At 34.9% G+C, this 21,303-nt stretch overlaps 1 protein-coding gene and 2 non-coding genes across 3 annotated transcripts in view; 2 read left to right on the top strand and 1 right to left on the bottom strand.

Annotated features, from left to right (window-relative positions):
- Positions 1–1,439: 1,439 nt before the first annotated feature.
- Phlpp (PH domain leucine-rich repeat protein phosphatase) overlaps positions 1,440–21,303 on the bottom strand; it is a 77,741-nt gene continuing 57,877 nt past the window's right edge. Inside the window, exons 6-18 of the mRNA XM_071701819.1 lie at positions 18,511–18,668; positions 18,007–18,153; positions 12,924–13,071; positions 9,238–9,363; positions 8,915–9,068; positions 8,710–8,770; positions 8,094–8,348; positions 7,613–7,822; positions 7,239–7,401; positions 6,299–6,582; positions 5,244–6,086; positions 4,543–4,780; positions 1,440–4,295 (exon numbers count right to left, since the gene is read on the bottom strand). Of these exons, the coding sequence (XP_071557920.1) occupies positions 3,837–4,295; positions 4,543–4,780; positions 5,244–6,086; positions 6,299–6,582; positions 7,239–7,401; positions 7,613–7,822; positions 8,094–8,348; positions 8,710–8,770; positions 8,915–9,068; positions 9,238–9,363; positions 12,924–13,071; positions 18,007–18,153; positions 18,511–18,668 (3,246 nt within the window). The 3' untranslated portion in view covers positions 1,440–3,836. The remainder of the gene's footprint in view (positions 4,296–4,542; positions 4,781–5,243; positions 6,087–6,298; positions 6,583–7,238; positions 7,402–7,612; positions 7,823–8,093; positions 8,349–8,709; positions 8,771–8,914; positions 9,069–9,237; positions 9,364–12,923; positions 13,072–18,006; positions 18,154–18,510; positions 18,669–21,303) is intronic.
- On the top strand, positions 9,733–9,853 carry LOC139770198 (U5 spliceosomal RNA). The gene has a single exon (XR_011717682.1). It is a non-coding gene; the product is annotated as a U5 spliceosomal RNA (small nuclear RNA).
- On the top strand, positions 12,066–12,184 carry LOC139770197 (U5 spliceosomal RNA). The gene has a single exon (XR_011717681.1). It is a non-coding gene; the product is annotated as a U5 spliceosomal RNA (small nuclear RNA).

Genomic DNA, 21,303 nt, shown 5'->3' on the forward strand with positions numbered 1-21,303 from the left:
TGAACAACTAATTTTGTACTATTATTGACAAGCTAAAAATGGAACAGGTACATTCTGCATTTATATTACCAACAGTTTTATTTTATTTTCAGCAACAGTAAGCAGCAAAAATATTCGTCGTGGCAAGAACGGAAGTATCGTGTGATCTAAAATATTCATTTTTGAACAAGAACTACCGTTCGAAATGGATTACTCAGTAATCAAGAGACTCGCAAACGCGAATTACAATTAATTGATTGTTTGCCAGCATAATTTGACAGCTGCCGATAGCAGCTAAAATAACTGACAGATTCCAAAGATTCCATTTGATAAAGAAACTGCTTATCGTGCTCTCGGTGGACTCGTTCTCGAGGAAAAGCACGTGCTGAATCAGTAAGATTATTCTCCCTCACGTGCAATTTGAACCTACTCTTACCTCTTACTCCACATTCAGAGTGTTAAAAAATATTCGACTTTTTAAGAGGTTTAAATAAAACATAAAAAATATTAATTTGAATCAAATATACGAGTTACGAGTTGCAATATTATCAAAATTTATAGCAATTTTTCAGTTTTTAACTCTCAATTGTTGATTTTAAATCTTCAGTTTATTATGTACATTTAATAATATTTAATATTTTTCAATGTTTTTTAAATATCATATAAATTAAATTCCTGTTAATGGGTAATTAATCCAGGAGTAAAACCTTGTATAATGTACTCCTCCTACTTCTTTTTACATTTTGTAAAATTTCTTTCTTTTAATTTTTAATTTTCTACATTAAATATTATGCTAATTAGCCTTGTTTGAAATTCTTGCAAGAAAAGAAAGAGTGGACTTTATAAATACTTCGAGCAATATCTCCTCTGTTTTTTTTTCTCTTAACGTTTATATAATTTCTACAGCGGTTCGTATAAAAGTAAAAGAGGTCTCACTGTATTTAATCTCCTACCGTCCGGCTTCTTTTCGTGACTCGAAGAGAAAAATTCGAAGCGATATCGGTATAATACGTTAATAGCACGCTACAATTAAGATAACGCCTCCCAAGGTCAACGCGAAGAAATTAATCGGTGGGCAGAACGTAACTGACGCTGGCGTGTTTCGAATATTGCCGTCTGTTAAATTCATCCGTCGCAATTCATCGAGTCGCGGAAGGAAGCGATTATTTGATCGCGCGGACACGCCGATGGACAGGAAGTCAGTTTAGAATGTAATAATGGCGTGTGTTTTAGAATTAGTGGTGGATTCAGGCGAGTTCTACTGCAAGGATCCTCGTTACGAACCTCTCTCTCTCTCTCCCTTAATAATTTATTTTTGTCTTTCGCGCAATTTTTTCGGAATTTAGTTGTCCCTTGAAACTTGACGAAATAAGAAAGAAAAGGAAAAAAATTGCGATGCTTTCGATTACTTGTGCTTGCGGTTGAGAGGATAAATTAAGCAAGAATAAAGAATAAACAAATGAATAAGTCACGAGATCAATATTCCGTCTTCAAAATGTGTACATATCAATTTTAAACATTTAAGAAATTGTATAAATATTTGAAGTTTCAAACGCAAAATTTGAAATGCATAAAAAAATGCCGAATGTTTTCGTTAAATTCTGGATGCGCCACCATTTGCAATGTATAGTTTATTTGCTCTGACAACAATGGGTCACTGCGTGCCATGATTTATTTGGCCCAGCCTCAGGTACAGTTTTGATACTGGAGAAAGTGTGTGCCGATAACAGCATTTTTGATACATTTGAAGCGCTTCACTATTTGTGTTTATCAGATACCCAGTTTGTTTTGCAGATTCAGTTTATATCGAATATTAAATAATCAGTTTCTATTTTTATATCATACCGATGAATTTAGAATAACTTTTTTTTTAAATTGCTCTTTTCAAATACATATAACTTGTTTTGCGATTAAAGAACTTTTCCATTTCAAACAAATATAAGCCTTTTATTGGAACATACTTTCTCCCGGGACACATTCTATATTACGTAAAAAAATAAAAAAATATCTACATTAATTTTCTTCACGTGATTTTTTCTCATCAAAGAGCATAATTCCGATTACGGAGAGGAATGAAATATTCTCAAATGACGCATTATAGGGACTGAAGGAAAAGAAATTCATTTCGGAAGCATGCTCTTTGATCGCCCATGTGATACGACTTAATCTTTCTTATAAATATACAGTGTGTTCAACCTCCAATTGTTGCGGTCAAATAGAATTTCTATAAACGCTGAATTTCGCTTACTGGTCATCGTATTTGTGTAGCATAAAGGCTGTACAATGATTTCCGCGATCCCTTTATTGCACGCGTATCAGCTGCAATTAAACGAATTAATGATGTAACATATTTAGATCATAAACTATTACAGCAAAATGGCAGATTTGGAGAAGAATCGATGGAATGAAGAATTGTAAGAATTGTTGACTCAAATATCTTATTACAATTCTTCATAATATACGACTATATTAAACTTTTATTTTTATAGAATAACGGTTTAATATTTTGATTAATGTAACATGTTTAACATTTCACACAAAATCATCGCACAACTGGTGATGTAATTCATTAAAGACACTCTGTACATCGTAAGCCAAACATCAACACGTAATGTACATGTTGTAATTGAAAGCACGAGAGATCACACGTCGATGGTATCACGTGTTTCTTGGTATTGTTATAATAGTTTATCGTAGATGTGTCACAACATCAGAGATATATTAAATTGTACTTATTACGTAATATTTAATTATGTACAAAAGATATTTCTAAATTTTGTAAGAAAAAAATACGAAGCACAACGATGTATAATACTAAACATGCTAAACATAAAAATATGGAGCAACGAGCTATATGTAATTGAGATTTGCGAGATAACGATAAAGATCTGTGCAAAAAGAATCGATACGTTAAAAGGAATAAATAGAAATGCAATTTAGATTCTTAATTTGCACAATTAATACTAGATCCGGAAGCATTTTGTTTGTTTTTCAGTTAAACCAAAGTAAAGAGATCTCTTTTTTGGGGGGGGAAAGGGGACGGGTATGATCAAATCGTAACAATGCATTAATAGAAAAAGAATAGATAAGAATTTTAAAATATTTAAATTAGTCTCTGACCTCACGAAGATAAGAAACGGATTTTCCTCGATTGCCTATTTTCTACGGAGTCACTCAGCGTCGTAAAGTCGTTCCGCAATAAAGCAGATATAGATCTTCCGCGTGTCTACCGTTATAAAGAAATAAGGCGAGCTTTGTGTAGCATAAAGGCAGCACAGTGGTTTCCGCCGTCCCTTTATTGCACGCGTATCAGCTGCAATAAACGAGCGAATTACCGAAGTGAGCGGTACAAATCCCGCCGTCTTTCCTTGCACAAGATTCGAGGAACTTCATAGCTTATCTTGGCGGTGCCATTGTTATCAACACGATCGATATTATTACCGCGCGTTTGTTGACGATTAGCTCTTCGCTCCGTCGCATTGTATTCCATTAATTACTCTGTCAGCTGATGTTAATTAGAGTACAGAGATGTAATTACTTTGCGCCGTCGAGCCTTCCACGATAAATCACTTTGGTTACATTGGATTGTTGATAAGTAAGTGCAAATTAATTTATCGCCTTAGTCTGTAAATAGTTTGACGCGACGAATTTCCACATTATACTCCGCAATCAGATACGGTGACAATGATATGAGAGCTGCATATGCTTTCCACATATTATGCATAAAACAAAGAGGAAACTTCTTCAAAATATTTACATAAACGTTATCACATTTAGGTGACATCTAGTACCGAATTGTTGATTTTTTGTTTTTTTGCACTTCTACCTTATTCCTAGTATCTTTGCATTCAGATCATCTATAGCTCCGTGGTGGCAACTCCCCAATACTGCTGCATCCTCGTGGCATCCTGCTCCAACGAGTCCATGCCGTTTCTCTCCTGGATAACGGCGAAGTCATACTCGAGATTGTACGGCATCAGCCTTTGCAGGCTGCCGAAGTAGGCAGCGTTTGGTCCGCCGTTCAGCAATCTTCGTCCGCTGCCGAAACGGACCATCGGCGGTCGTGGTAACGAGGGGTTGAAGGATCGGGCGCTGCCGAACCTCTTCGACAGGAAGGGCAGATTGGTCCCCAGCTGCGGCGTCGACCTTGACTGGCCGCGATGCAACGGCGCCTTCGTTAACGTGTCCAACTCTTTGTCGAATAACAGTTGAGTGTTCTGCTCGAGCATATATTCCCAGCAACGAAATTGTTCCTCGCTGAGTGCGCTGGATCTTTCCGAGATAGCATCCTCTTGCGTAGGAAGGCAAGGTGATGCCTGAGAAATAAAAAGAATTTAAAAAAAAATCATTCATGCTTTCTACACCTTACGTCTATATTCCTTACTTATAATTAAACTTGTGTGTGTATATTTGATTGAACATAAAAGAATTAAACTGTCATCAATTTTATTGCTGCATTTGCTGCCTCAATAAAAAGTAAGACCACCTTAGCATTTTTGCCAACGTACGATTTTGTAAAAATATTTTTTCGCACAAGAGTATCAACAAAGAAGCTTGACTTACTTTTCGAAGACCATTTTCCTGCATGAGAACACTTTGATGAGCCTTATTTGTCGCCCTGGCAGCCGCACTTCCGGACCACATCCTTCCGGATGGATGACGAGACTTGAAAGTGCTGTCACTGGCTTGATCGGACTGCCCACTTGGCGAACTGCGGTCGTCTCTGTATGGAGGACTTTCGTTCTCCTGCGTCGATCTGGAGTTCTTGAAGTACCTTCCGGAACCGTGAACCTTATTGGATCTGCAAATGCCGTGAAATAAATTTTATAGTAATATATCGGAACTTTTCTTTAGAAATAATTAAATTCTCAGTTCTCAATTGTTCTAGTAAAAAAATTACATACATAATTTTTTGTAAAAAGAACAAGAAGAAATTTAAACTTCCGATAAAGGAGATAATTGTAATAATTTCAAAAATTAAGATCTTAATTTTAACTAATCGATACTTTTTAATTGACGTATTGTTGTGCAATAAAAATGTGTAAGGCAAAATTTCTTTCAGGATAAAAAAAAATAATGATTATTTAAATGCTTAGACTTAGAATTATAGAACATAGAATATAGAATTATCAGAAAGTTTAAAGGTATAAATATTGATTTTTTGATATAAATATTGCTTTATCTTATTATTATATGTTTCGACGTACAAATTCATGATATCAATTTATCTTTCATCGTAATTTGGAACAGCATATTTCCCTTACCTGCCTACAATATTCTTCAACACGCCATTAAGATAATAGCCTTCGTTCGCGTGACAGCAGCAGGCAGCCGGTGGCTTATGTGCCGCTGGCGGCACGCAACAAGGACAAGGACACACGCTATCGTTTTGGCTTCTGTTTTTACCAACGGCATGTCTGAGCTCACGCATGAGTTGATCCATGTCGCCCGGGCTCGGTCCTGCCAATCGGACGACGATGATGCTCAAATTGTCCTCCGCGCCGTAAGCCTGCGCCAGATCCTGAAGCCTTTTGGCGGCCAGAACAGGACTGGCCTCGGCTCTGGCCTCCCTCACAGCCTCCTGGACACTCAGGACCTCCCATAATCTCCGATTAGCCACTATGACAAACTCATCGTCGTCCTCCAGCGTTACTTCCTCGTATATCGGATCGGGCAGCACTAATGGAAACATGGCAGCATTACCAAGTTGGTTCTTAACTGTCTGAGCCTTCTTCAACTTGGCAAAGGTCAAGGGACCCGCGGCTCGACAGAGAACAGCTTTGGCCTCTCCGGTAGAAGCCACTTTCAGAGAATATTTGGTCGAGGATTTTGGATATCCTTGCTGTGACGGCAGTTTTACTACGTGAACCAGAGTTGCGTCTACGCCGTACTTTTGGCCCTTTTCTTTGAGCTCCCTATGTGCCGACAGCAGGGTGTATTTCAAATATTCCTTTGATGTTTCTCGGATTGTTCGTTCTTCCAGCAAGAGACGGGGGATCATTTCTTGAAGGGCGCTAGGTGCTTCCTGGTTGGAACCACCGTCGAATATGCCGAACAGACCCTCGATGTTACAAAAGGACGGCATTCGCACTTGGGAAATGTATAGCCTTGGGAAATATGTGCAAATATGAGATTTCCAGCTTGTCGAAATGCACAATTTAATATAAAGTTGTTTGCTTCGCAGAAAATAAGTAGTATTGTAATATTTTTTATAAAAATAAATTTCTTTCAATAAGTGTAAATAGTGTCTTTTTATCTATTTATCCTTTGCAATTTATCTATCTTGAGGGAATAAATACATATAAATAAATAATCCTACTTTTCACGCGAACCGGCAGTTTCCGAGAAACCCAATCGCCATGGTTGTTCGGTATTCTTTTCCGCCGCAACGATTTCTTGTTGATGCGGATGAGATGGCAAACTGGGTCTGTTCTGTCCAGACACATCCACCAATGATATCGGTCTTTGGGATCGGTAGTCTTGGAATTGTCGCGGATCCACGTGCAGTCGAGAGTTGCAGGATATATCGAGAAATTGCAGTTGCGGCGGTACTAACGTGGCCAGATTTACCCTGTCCAATTGATTGTGCGCCATGTCCAGCACCTGAACGAAATAAATATTTCATTTTGTTATGCTTTTATTATTTAGCTATATGTATTATTAATATTTTTTATTGCCCTTTGTATTTATATTTTTCTACGTTGACACATGTTATTGATAAAAACAGTCACTTTCCAAATATTGTAGTTTTATAAAATGTATTTATATATACGTTACTACAGAATTATTCTATCAAAATTGTTCTGTGATAACAAAAATATATCTCACGAAAATAAGAAATTTTGATATATAATAATAAATTCAGTTATAAATAAATACAATTTTTTATGGTTTAAATTTTAAATAATAAAACAAAGCTACAAAAAAATGAGAGAAAAAAGGAGAAAAAAAATGTTAAAAAATTTCACATATTTCTATTTTAGCTTGATTTTCAGCTTTTATGCATTTTTATAAAATATACTTATATATTCTTTACTTATATATATATTTTATATCTATATTTAATAAAGTTTCAAAGAACTAATTACTGCAATTTTCCGCTTCTCTCAAGACTCTATATGTATAAATAGAATTAACTAATATTTTTAAGAATCAATAAAAGAATATAATGAAAGTTTGGATTGCAATCAGTCGCGCCTTAATTATGCAAATTATTTGATACAAATGACATTTGTACGCCTTGTAGAGTAGAATCTTACCTTCAAAGACGTTGTTCTACTGAAGGTGGGACACGTTAATAGCCGATTAGAATGCACACGCAGCACGCGCAAATGTCGTAGATTTGCCACGTTGTCCGGAAGATACTGCAATCGGTTTCCGGACAACACCAGTTCTTCCAGATCGCCCCACGCAGCTATGCAACTGCAGAATTTCGCATCAATTTTAATGATAAACGTCATTAAATTATTTCGAATATCTTATCCATATCAATTCTCGAATAGCACTTTTAGTTTGCTGAAAAATCTTTTTTTTTTATATGCGCATCTTGCGTCCGTTATTTTTGTTATCTGATAGCCGATATAGAATTATCATTGTTTTTCCCCGTATCCTTTACAAAGAAGAATAGGCTCACCTTTCCGGAAGCGTGTCCAGGGTGTTGTAAGCGATATGAAGAACTCTCAAAGACGTAAACTTGGCGAGAGCATCTAGAGCGGTATCGGTCAGACAATTTGCCGTGACATATAATTTCTCCAAGGTGTGCGATCCCTGGTGAGTTTTGCCGGCCTCTTCGCGATACGGAAGTTCGGAGAGCCGATTGTTGGAGAGGTTTAAAACTTTCATCCTGGAAAGGAGTTCGAAGTCTAAACTCTATTACGAGCAAAATATTTACGATGAAAGTAACTCCATTCCGCAACTTGATTTCCGACGGTTACATATGTGTTTTGAGAACATCTTTCTTCAGCTCTGATAATGTGATTAATTATTGCATATATAAATAAGATATATTACTATTATTATTGTATGTTCTTGTCACAATTTTAAAACGCAAATATGGATTTACTTATCAGCGAAATTTGAATTATATATATAAAACTATACGGTCGATGTCTTACTTTTCGGTGTTCGCGAAAAAACTGGTTGGCAACGTGGTCAACATGTTGCCCTGAAGTGTTAAATGGACGATATTCAATGGTCTCCTGGGTGGTGGTAGGGCTTGTAGTCGGTTGTGAGGCAGATGGAGAACTTCCAGTCTCGAGGGTTGCGACAACAACCTGTCCGGGAGAGCCGTGAGAGCGTTGTGCGATGCAAAAAGGACGCGCAATGCTGGCAGTTCAGTCGTCCATTCCGGTAACGCGTCTAAATTGTTGCTGAGAGGAGTAAAAAAACAAATACAGGTTTCACGTAAAATAAAAATAGATTAAATAATAAAAAAACATTCTGAAATCTACTAATATATTATTAAATGACATATTAAATGACTTGCTAAAATGTATTTAATTGCTATTAAACAGCGCGTATTAAATAAATTGCAGATTATCTTTAGATACTTTCGTCTTTAGCCTAAAGCAGCTAAAGTATTCGAATAAAAAATATAAAAAACAAAGAGAACTGAAATATACAAAATAGATTCAAGATACAGTTTCATGGAGCGATTAATAATTTTTAAGATTAGTTAATAATATTTCGTAATTTTTGGATTTAATGTCGATATTCATTGCATTCACTCACTAGGAGACATCCAGATGCTCCAAATTAGTTGGCACAGGTTCGACGGTTAGTTTCTTCAATTCTATAAAAAAAGAAATAATTATTTTGATTCTAATTTAATGCCTTTACTTGTTCTTTCTCGATATATTAAAATTAAACGATTAATAAAAAATACATGTACATACACATATATTACGGCACAATGTATATGAAATTCTACACTCACTATTGTTTCCAGCGATAAGTGATACAAGATTTCGGCCGCAAAGGGTCAATTCCGTTAAATGATTTCGTCCGCAGCGTACGCTTCTCAATTCTTGCAAAGCACTGATGTCCAATTTTTCAATGCTATTTTCGCTCACGTCCAGATGCGTCAGATTCTTTGTACGCAAAAAGAGAAAAAGAAAATAAATGTCAAGTTGACATTAATTATTTCTTAACCTTACTTTTTTCGAAAAAGCGCTTTATTTATAAATTAGTGAATTAGAAAGAAAAAACAAAAGTATATGAAAATAAAACAAAATGAAAATTTAGTAATTATAAACTTACACCGTAATTTCCCAAAATTATGTTTCCCTTCAACTGATTGTTCCTCAGATTGATCTTGTGCAAATTGCTATGATTAGTTTTCTCATCCTTGTAAGATTTTCCGTGATCTGTCTTCGACAGAACTTCCTGTGAATTATCATAAAAATAAATAAAATAAAAATTTGAAAAAGTTTGGGGAGCCATAATTTGTAAAATTCAAAGAATCCAAATTTTGCTATCTTTAAAAAAGCTGATAATTAATTAATAAACAAATGTACAGAAAAACTTCAGCAACATGTTTTTTTCTTTGTTTTAAATTTTATTAAACAAGAATATTTGCTTTTGTGATCGAAAACTTATTTTAAAAGCCTATGCATATACACATGTAAGGACTGTAAGGGATTGGACGCTGTGTTAGTTGTAAATGTGGCCGAGAGAGGTCCATTCGATTAGACAGTTTCTCGTAAGTAAAATTCGGTTTCTTGTGTATATAAGGAGTGTTATAAGTTGAGTTCGATACTCTGGCTTCCCTTCAATACACGCATAAATCTTTCGCCTTTTACTAAAGATTTCCGTGGAGGGGAGCAACTTGATGAGTCTATAACAATTTTTTTTAGTACCCGGTGCAAACTGGGTCATAAATTAATCCAAAATTAAATTATCTAGGAAAATAGATTATCGTAGGTGTTTACGATAATGGCTCTCCGAGTAATTTCCTCCAGGACTGAAATATATAATAGGCATAATAGCAATCTACTACCATGATTCATGACAACTCAATGCTGTCTGGGCTGTCTGGTATAGCCAAATATCAATAGGCGAGTTGCGAGTTCTGTGAGTTTGTAGCAGGTAACATGTAAAATACAATATAAAGTATTATTTGATTATTAAAATTAAAAATAATCTGTTTTTAATGTATAGTAAGATTACATTAACTCAATTAAAATTATAATTATGTGACATATGATCATGTGTATTTTTGAAGTATTGTCTAAAGTAATGACAAAGAGATTATCCTATTTACGAACATTCTTTTCATGTATTTGTCTATTATCAAGTTTCTATCATAACAGTATTATTTCAAAACGTAATATAAAATATTAATTAGACATCGATTCTCAATAAATGTTATTGTGTATTTATATTATTAATTGTAATGTATTATAAAAGTAATCTTTTATTAAATAGTGTTAATAAATGATTTGAAACAAGTAAATGATGCAAATTAAATTAAATCATTAAATGAATCATTAATAATATTGTTTTTTTAGATTACAAGTAAAATAAAAATTTTAGTAAGTACAAATATTTTTTCTTTCTTGTAGCAACTGTTGATAGTAAGTTACATGGTGTTCATTATTTTATAAATCATATCTTCATGTGTAAGTATTATATATGATATTTCACTAATGTGACACTAACATTAATGTTTATAATAAATTATTTTTAATTTGTAATGCAAGTGCATAGTAAATTATTCTATTAAGCTATACTGACAACACAATAAGATAAATTTTTGTTTGTGCAGTTTGCTTAAAGCTATATACAAGTCTATTAACGTTTATCAACAGAATGTTGGATTATTTTCTTTATATCTTATATTGCATTATTATTAAATATTTTCAGATAAGACATAAATTTACAAGGAATGTAGGATTTATTTTTTGATAATACAATACTTTAAAAATACACATAATCGTATGTTACATAATTATAATTTTAATTAAGTTAATGTAATCTTACTATACATTAAAAACAAATTATTTTTAATTATAATAATTGAATAATACTTTATATTATATTTTACATGTTACGATTACCTGCTACGAACTCCATGTAAATGAATAAAGTATCTTAAATTTGATAAATTTTGAATGATTTATAGAATTTAGAGAATCAAAATTTCATTATATAAAAAAAGTTAATTAAACAAGATCATTTGCTTTTGTATTTATAATTAAAAACTTATTTTAAATTTAAAAGCCCATGCACATATAAGGATGTTTTATTTTAAACGATTACCCTCTAAAATTTTTATTTTTTTCAATTTTAGAAGAAAATGTTTCAGACTAAAGTTGTATGGTCTGGAGGAGGATAAGTAATAGTAAAATTAATTTAAAAATAAATCCATTTTTCAGGATTACGTGAAAATCACCTTCAATTTTTTTAATGGAACACTTTATTTTTGATAACAGAATTTTGTAGCTGCAGATGTGAGACGTTTCGAAAGACCTATAATAGTTAATATTTTTGTTGAAAACTTGCGGAGATATGATATCGCGTATTTTCTGGTACTTTACGATTATATCTCCGCAAGTTCTCAACAAAAATATTAACTATTATAGATCCTTGGAAACATCTCAACATCAGCTACAAAATTCTGTTATAAAAAATAAAGTGCTCCATAACAAAAAATGAAGATGACTTTCACGTAATCCTGAAAAATAGATTTTTTCAAAAATTGATTTCACCATTATTTTTCCCTCTCCAGACTATACAACTTTTGTCTAAAACATTTTCTTCTAAAATTGCAAGAAAATAAAAATTTTGGAGAAGAGTGATCATTTAAAGTGGGACACCCTGTACATTTCAAGATCATTAAAGCTCCTTGCACAATAGGCGATAGCGATAGCGATAGCGACAGCGACAAAGTTGCCGACAAAGGTATAGCTTTGTCGGCAACCTTGTCGCTGTCGCTATCGCTATCGCTATCGCCTATTGTGCAAGGGGCTTAAGGGACTGAACGTTTAGTTCTAGATATGGCCGAGAGAGGTCTATCAGGTTAGAATGTCTCTCGTAAGTAAAATTCGGTCTCTTGTGTATATAAGGAGTGTTATGACTTCAGTTCGATACTCTGGTTTCCCTTCAATACACGAATAAATCTTTCGCCTTTTACTAAAGATTTCCGTGGAGGGGAACAATTGATGAGTCTATAATAATTTTTTTGGTACCCAGTGAAAACTGGGTCATAAATTAATTCAAAATTAAATTATCTAGGAAGATATATAGCTAATTCTATTATAAGCTATCTTAACCGTAAAGATTTAATAAGAGTTAAAAAAGTTAAGTAGTTAAAAGATATTAATAACAATGTAATAAAAATCTTTTGGATATTTTTATCCAAATGCCATGACAAAAATGTGTTTTACTTGTAATATTGTGTCGCTTTATTCGAAAATAAAGCGACACAATATTACAAGTAAAACACATTTTTGTCGTAGCATGTATAATCAATAATAGGTATAGTCAGTAATGAAATATTTATGTGTCAGACTCGTGTGAATAGTTAAGCTAAGCTATAAGGTTCAAGGACGAATTAAGCAAATCAATAAAAGCAGCTTAGAATTCACGTACTAGAAGCTTACAATAGTATTACTTTTACTAGAAGTTTAGTAAACTTTATCGCTTTATAATCTATCTATTCAACATCAAATCTATTTCAAACATCCGTGATCTATTCATAATATTTTTGTATGCGCCCAATACATTTTAATTTACAGGCGTTTTCTTTCAAACGTGTTCTGTGTTACACGATATACAAAATTCTAAAGAAACATGTCTTGAATTTTTGTCAGAAGTAACTTATCAATTTACATCTTGCCTTGTACAATTCTTATCAACTTATAGATCACATAAAGAGTTCTTGGCATTAAGCGTCATTTATTATTAACTCTATTTATTACGCTATGGAAGATAGTCTAACTTACTGTCAGAGTGAGAGCTCGCATGTTGAAAAAGGATGGTACGGTGTTGAGTAAATTTCCGACAAGGGAAATATTCCTCAGGTTTCTCAGCCGTGTCACTTCATCCGGTAGGTTCTTGATGGCATTACGGTCAAGGATCAGTTCTTTCAAACTGCAACATAGTGATGATGTTATGTTTAATAAGTAAAGATTACATCGAAGAAATTAACAGACTCAGGTGTTATTAAAAGTTAATATTTTTAGTATAACTCTTAGTTATTATTTATCTAAGAATCAAAGGACCCAACTTGACTTTAAGTTAATGTGTACGCTTCATTCATGTTCTTCTCATATTTAACTAAGTTCGTTTGTTTATTTTCCTTACAATTAATGTATTTTTATTTTTGGTACTATAAATTATAAAATTTTGATACCGTATAAAAAATTTATTACAAGAATATAAATTAATTGAAAAGGGCAAGAAAATATGAAGATTTTATTATACTACATATAATGTAAAATTAAAGAATCTCGACTCGTTTATTTTTCGCAGAATAGTTTGATCAATTATTTCTAGAGAATTCTTGATAATTTTTTATTAAGATACTGATAAAGGAAGAATTTGTATCTGGAAGAGTTCATTCGTAAATTATAGTTTTTGCGACGTAGTAGCAGTGTAGTTTTTAGCTACTGTGAATTGTATCCCGAAGCTTCGGACACGCGAGTCGGTGAACCTAAACGAGCGAGCCGCCCACAGGATGTGCACTTGAGTAGAAAGTTTCGAATTATAGTGAAAACCTTCGTTGCAGTAAGCATCTGTGTCATCGGACAGACTTTCGATTTTTGCCATCAAAGAGAAGTAGTGGCTCTTATCAATAAACACGTTTAATCTGGCATAAAATTTGAAATTTTTATTTTGTTGTTGAGACCTAATTAAGTATATAATATACCTCAACAAAATTTTTCGCATGTTCTTTTTGTTTAATACTTTAATCATTAAGTCAATTTGTAATTGATCCTTCAAAAAAACGTGAAGATATTAATAGTTTTCGCGATATACGCAATTAAAAATTCAAGAACTTCACAAATTAAAAAAGTTTTAAAGGAATACTTAAAACATCGTATCCTTAGTAATATAAAAAGGAGAAAGTACAGGAATATTGAACTGACAAATATTTCGAAAAGGTTTAAATGAATATTCACGCCGCGATTGCAAAATATTTTAAATATTTCTGTGCATAAGTTATCAATAAATAGCACCGACAATAATTGAAAAAATAATAATTGCAGAGATTACGAATAAAAATACGGTGCGAAAAAATTAAAACGTTATAAATATTGATTGTGGCAGATCGTAAATATGTAATCGTGATATTAACAGCGTCTATGAAGCTATCGCCGCTTTATTTTAGAACGTGCACTCGTTATTTCTCACCTGGTTTGGCACTTCTTGCTTTGTGATGTTGCTGCGCACACATTCACTCAAGACCGAGGCAGTGTTCAAGTACCGAAGTACTTTCTTCGGTACGCTCGGTAGATATGATTGTTATCAAGCAATATTGTTCGAAGAATATACCCGTTTTATACGTATTCCACAGATTTCATTTTTGTGAATTCTTTTCTTCTATTGTCGTTTTCATAATATAACTTACATGCGTAGAGAAATATTTAGATGTTAAAATTTTTCGCCACAAGTATCTGGCATGATTTGTTTTATTACATTAGTTTTTATAATGTTTTATTTTGTAGAATTGTTTATATTGAATAAGGACGTGTGTTATATAAAGGCACAACACGCTATATTGTATAGATGTTAAAAATCCTTCAATATTAACGATTTTTTCCCAATATTACGTTCTCTCCGAATGCCGCAAAGTCCTGGAACATCTTGGCTCACTGTAAAGGACATTACATCCTCGCTGCGAACGGTATTATCACTTTACGAGGCGAATTTTGTAAATTGTGAATCGTACGCCACACATGCAAAAAACTTTCACCATCGAACGCGTAAAGTATCCTGTGTGGTGAGACCTAAATTTCCGCAGATTTGAGATTTTTCACGACACAACGATCCGATTTTTAACACTGATCCCACGGACGTGCGCGGACTTTAAGGAGTTTAATCGACTGAAAAGTTTCGCCGACCATCTCCTCGACCACGGGATTTCCGGCGGCGACTCGGAAGCGATCTCCGCGGCTTTTCGCGGCACGATTTTCGCGGCCGGAGATGCACACTCGCGGCGGCTCTTCCGAGGACTAAAGAGGTCGGTTGAAAGGCGAACTTATTCCTCTTGAGGATACCGTCTTGTGGCGAGGGAAGAAGAGGGAGGCAAGACCGAGGATGGGTTGGCTGACCACTCTGATGTAACAGAACAGAAATTGTCTGCCGCGGTGTACGAAGCGGGACCGAGCGATAATGCGCCGTGGCTTGGCTTAGACCGTAAGTACATCAGCGATGGCCGGCGTAGCCGGTGAAATCCTTGTTACATATAATACCTTTTAATTCCGCGTGAATAACGTCGCCAAATTATGCCGTTTGAAGCATAATGCGCGATATGTGGGCGACACGAATGCCCATCCGTCGAAATCCGCCTGAATATTCCGGGACGCAGGATAATTTCAGGAATATTTGTGCTTTAATACGCTTAATTATACAGAACTATTTTGGACATTCAAATTGTTCAAAAGCCGACGTAATAATGCCATTATTATATTGTATGAATAGCGAGACGATTTTAGCACAAGAGAATTAACTGCGTTATCAGCGAGTGTGTTTAAATGAAAAGCGAATTTAATTATACGAGAAAACCTATAAAGATCCAAGTCTCTATGATCCTCGTCGTAAGGTCCTTTATCTTTGAGAACCTTTTGTTCTCATATCTGGGTCAACTGTGCCCGGAACGACGGAAGCACTCGCGTTATCGCGCTATATAGTCGTATAATCTTAAATTCAGATTCGGTTTTCTCTCGTTTTTGGGCGCTTCGTTTGACACGATCGTCGAAAGTGAATCATGGAAAATTGCCTTAAAGTGCCCGACTCTTCCTGCGGTGGAACGGGGTTAGGCAACACCATGCAGGAGTCGTACGTCGAGGCAGTGGCGCGAGACGGCGAGGCTCAGGTGGAAACCGGCGCACGCGAGCCAAGAAGAGGTGAATGTCTATGAAACTTATGTCTGGCCTGGCGAGTGTTTCATCCCGGACAATTAGATCTCGCGAGACCCTCGTACTTTTAAACGAACGTAAATTTCCAGAAATACTGCGCCACGCCGCTGTGGTTCGTAATCGAAAGCATCGGCGCGTGAAGACCCGTTTCGAGAGAAAAACAAGCATTCAATTTCATATACTATTCGTCTTCGTAATTTCTAGTAATACTAATATATTAACTAGGCAAATAAAATTCTTTGTGTTCACGTAGAGTTTGGTGTTTTTTTTTTAATTTTACGATATCTATGAAATTCTCATGTTTCTAGAAAATGGAAATATTTGGGAAGCAGGCGTGGATTCAATCAAATGTAGAAACGCGAAATGTAGAAACGCGTGGATTCAATGAGAGACGCAGTCCGCTTGTTTCTTTGCAAAATAAATTAAAAATTGCTTGGCGGTATTGAGGAAAATAAAAATAATATTTCAGAATTTAGATAAGGAATATCGTAGACATCAGGTATATCTTCTAACATTGTGTAGATTCTGTTTAGATTTAGAAAAAGAGGTCAGGGATGCACTAAAGCTACATTAACTTGCGTCGATTATGCCTCTGATGGCGGTTGAACGGAGATTTTCGTTTATCTAAATAACCATCTCGGAAAAGTGGGTGAGGGGCAGAAAGGGGTGTCTCCTATCCGTAATGATCATCAAGACTAAATTCGTCTTTGGGCTCACCGGCGAACCTGTGCGAGAAGCACTTTTACCTTCCATGCGTGTGTGCGCGCGTGCAGCGACATCGTCGTGTTCACACCCCGTAGTTCCTCCCCCCTCGGCATCCTCATTTCCGGTCGGTGGAAAGCGGTTTTCGAGAAACTTTACGTAATCTGCGTCTCGATTGTGCGCTCCGCCTTCGCAAAATCAAATTTTTGCGTTGTCTAAAGTTGCGCGAAACTAATATAAGAAACTTATCATTTCTTCGTGAGATCTTTATAATATCTCGAACTCAACGATGCAAAGTATTCTAAAGCACAGATTACACATAGTCTTATAAATTGGACAAAGAATGTAACACAAAGAAGAAAAATTGTATTTATGTTATCATGCAACTAATCATTATTTAATTATTTTTATTTTCGTTTAATGATTAAAAATTTGTTTGATAAATCGAGGAAACAATGACTATAGACTATGGATACATTTAGAACTCATTTCCAATGAAATTTATACATTTTGGCTATACAATACTTTAATTATTCAATATATGACTCTCCATTTGCAGAGAACGGAAGGACTAAAATCATTTTGATGTATTGTACAATTTTCAATAATCGATATTATATGTTTCTCGAGTTCTAATATCGGCAGTCGTCGTACGTTTTTCGGGAAACCGGAGAATTAACAGCACTATTCGATCATTATCACGCGCGTTGATTTTCCACACGAGCCCGTTATCAGCGCTGATCGACAATAGCGCGCGTGATTAATGTGTTGGTAATTAATTGTACTCGTAGATCGACGCGCATAAATCAGGTTATACGAAGGGAAAATTTAACCACGTGCACATTAATGCATACGACCCTCCATGCTAACAATGAGTAATAAAATAGATATCCCGTTGCAGTGACCGCTAATAAAAAAATAATTGGAGAGAAACGAGTCAGGATTCTTAAAAAGCCGATTATCGCGAGCAAGTTTTCTTATAACACTCTCTAGGATAAAAAGCACGATCGATCACAATGCTTTAATCAAAGTCTACTTAAATAAGAAACAAGTGATATAACACAGATAAAAAGATCTTACAGATATCTGCTATGCATGTCTGATAAGCATCAATCTCTTCTGATAATGGAGAATAAACAAGCGAGAAGATCTCTTCCATTTAAGTGGGGATTATTAATTTAATCTATTTTTGTTACAGGCAAAACAGGTAGATAAATACGTAAGTATAAAGTTATACACGTACTTGATCAGCCGGCAGATATCAGTTGGAATTATCTCGATCTTGTTGTCTGAGAGATTAAGGTAGGTCAGCGCGGGCAGCTCCAGCAGTTCCCTCGGGACTCTGTGGAGATCGTTGCTCTCCAGATGGACGGCATGAAGTTTGGGAAACCTGTGTAGAGGAATGGAGAGTTACGAATTAACTACCAATTAAAGTTTCCCTCCAGTCTCGCCGCGTTTGTGCGGATACTCATACGCTTTTCATTACTCTTATCAAAGAAGAGGGTTAATCCATCCGCGTTCTAATTACTCTCGATATTCCGGAAGAATTAATTTAATTTCTCCTTTTGTCTTTCTTATCGGTTCTTTTTCTTATTAATCTCTAAATTAAATTAAAGTCGGAGGGTATTCGGCCACTACTTAACTTTTTTTTAATCGCACAATAATCGGAGAAAATCAGAAGTCATGAAAAACGAATGGAAGAACCAAATAAGTTTTTGTATTATTAATGTGGATGTAGAAAGTGTACCTGTGCAGAAGCTTCAGATTGTTATCAACGTTAGTGAACTGGTTGCATCCTAATGCGAGCTCCTCTATTGCTGGAAAAGCAATCGCGCTGTCGGGGACCCTTGATAAGCCTGCCTTGCCCAAGTCCAACTTTTTGGGGCATGTCGGCAACTGCGTAGCCTTTAAAAACATGGAAGAGAATGTGATACATTAATATTACAAATATATATAATACGATATAAATAAAATAAATAATATTATATAAACATACGTTAATATCAATAAGTAAGAATATCTAAAAAAATATCTTCTCAGTTTTTATTACGAGAAATCTTTGATATAACTTGATTAAGAAATATGTGACGCAATATTAAGATAATTTCATTACATTACAAGATTTCCATTTCGCAAGTAAGGTTAATTTATTGTAAGCAAATAGAGAAAGTGATCGCCGCCAGATGGATTATTATTGCGTAGGTAGATTTTATTATTGCGGTTTTCATAAACTGTAAAACTATGTGTGCCGTGTTTACCTCGAACTCCAAGGAGTCCGTATCTATGGTGTCGTCTCCGTTAAAGTCACACTCCTCCATAATAGCAATCAAATCTCCGACACGCACCATCTTCCGAATCGCCGCATATTCTTGTGCGAGCACACACGTTTCGCATTGAGCGCGCGCGCACGATTTAATTAAAATTCACAGTTTACTTTGACGTAATCATCGTTCGACGTGTAAGCCACATAATTCACCTCGCAGAGTGTAACAGCCTATTAAAAAATTTGTTCACGAGAATGTTGGAATTTCGTTTTTGCCCCTTGCATTATAATATTTAATTTTATATTGCTGTATTTCGTCACAAACGCACGTCGATCCTTTAAAATTGCAAATTGCGTTATCTTAATTAATGTCGACTTCAATGAGCTACGTTCTGTTGTGATTCTTCGTACATAATTATTTCAATAGTTTCGCTCAGATCAATCGATTCGTTAGCGTACCTATAGAGACGAAAGAGAAAAAGAGAGAGAGAAAGAGAGATCGCATAATAATGAGTCAATAATTGAACAATATCCGTACGCGGCGCGATGATTAATCAGACATAGAGAGTATCGCAATCGTCGGAGCAGGCGTTCGAACGAAACAAGCGAACGAATTTTAACGTTGTAATTTCGTCACGTCGTTTCGATTTGTCCTTCCGAAGGTTGTGCATTCGAAATTACAAAACGGCAATCGACAGGCGGCAAATATTAGATCGCGTACAAATATGGACAGCTCACAAATTTAGAAATAGAGTGATATATGATGCGCGCAATCAAATAAAACAATTTTACGTGGAGTTATACATATTCATGTGTGCCTGTAACAGGAGATATATTTTTATAAATTTTTCTTTTATTAATTATTTTCTTTTATTAATCATTTGTGTGCGTGTGTTAATACATTATACATGCGTGATAATATATTGTGTCTATACAATCACCCCTCACGTTCTCAGAATTCCATAATAAATTTGAGGTCAATCAATAAATTCTAGACTGACTTTTTAAAAATAAAATTTTTATAATAGCATACGAATAAACAATTAAAGAATAATTAAATTATTTATTTATATATTTTTTGTTTTAAATGCAAATAAAATCAATATAAAAAAAAACAAATATCGTATAATTCAAATAATTTCTTTAAATTTCATAAAACAATTTAGTTGTTTTATTTTTGTTTTTAATATCCGCAATAATTCATTCTACGTCTGCGTTTCGTTTTTTATACGCTTTTTGTGACTCGATTTGGACCATTTTATCGTCGAGTAACCCAAAGATTATAATGCATTCAGCCTTGCTGAACTTCATTGTAAGAAACCAACGTAAAGTAGCGGCGGTGCACGAGCAATATTTGTGCCGACAAGTATTGTTCTGCTCGTTGCCCCGGCTACGAATAGCCTCTCATTGTCCGCGGCGGATTTTCAGCCGAACAATGAAGACGTCAGTCATAGTTTTCTTATCGGCGTTAGATTCGTCCGCGATCGCGCGCGGACATCCCTAAAACAATACGACGGAAAAATCGCTACCGGTATCATTAGAAAGCAGAACGTCGCGCACCAAATCAAACCGCAACAAAAAAAGAACGTGAATAATTCCATATTATTAAATTTAACGAAGAAATAAAAGCTAAAGGAAAGAAAATTTCGATTTATAGATTAGAACAAAGTTATATTTAAATTCAGGTCGATAATTTCTCCAAATCAGATTAATTTCAATTGTCGTGTCGAATTCTATCTCGATTTCTCAAGATCTAAAAAATGTGGCTTGTTATTTTTGTGGAAAAAACGGATTTGACCGGAGAATTTTATTTTATATTTTAGATTTTTATGCGTCCCTCCCCCCCCCCACACACATAGGAATTAACGTTGTCTTCTTTTCAGCTAATAATTTTTGAATTATTCTGTCATTGGACTAAGAGTATACAGAGAGCTTGCTCATTAATAATTATCGTCTTGGACTTGATAGATTTTTAAAGCTCGGCAGCTTCTTAACTTTATGGAGGGATTCGTAGAATAAAATTTCTTGTCGCGTAATATATAATGTAGCTTACCATAATAACTGAGTATCTTTTTCTCGGAACGCCATTAGAGGAAGTGCCACTGTTGATGAAGAGGAAAATGGGATTACGAGGAAAAGAGAGCGATACCATGTCGCGGGAAGGAGCTCGAGTCGCGTGAGCGAGCACGATCGTCGCATGATGATTAATTTCCGGTCTAGCGGCATCAAATCCGAGAGAAAGTGATTTACGTTTTAGACGTGTATATACTACATATA

Source organism: Temnothorax nylanderi, unplaced genomic scaffold (assembly GCF_030848795.1).
Source record: "Temnothorax nylanderi isolate EJ_2023f unplaced genomic scaffold, tnyl_v1.0 TNYL_tig0027_pilon, whole genome shotgun sequence".
Lineage (NCBI taxonomy): Eukaryota > Metazoa > Arthropoda > Insecta > Hymenoptera > Formicidae > Temnothorax > Temnothorax nylanderi.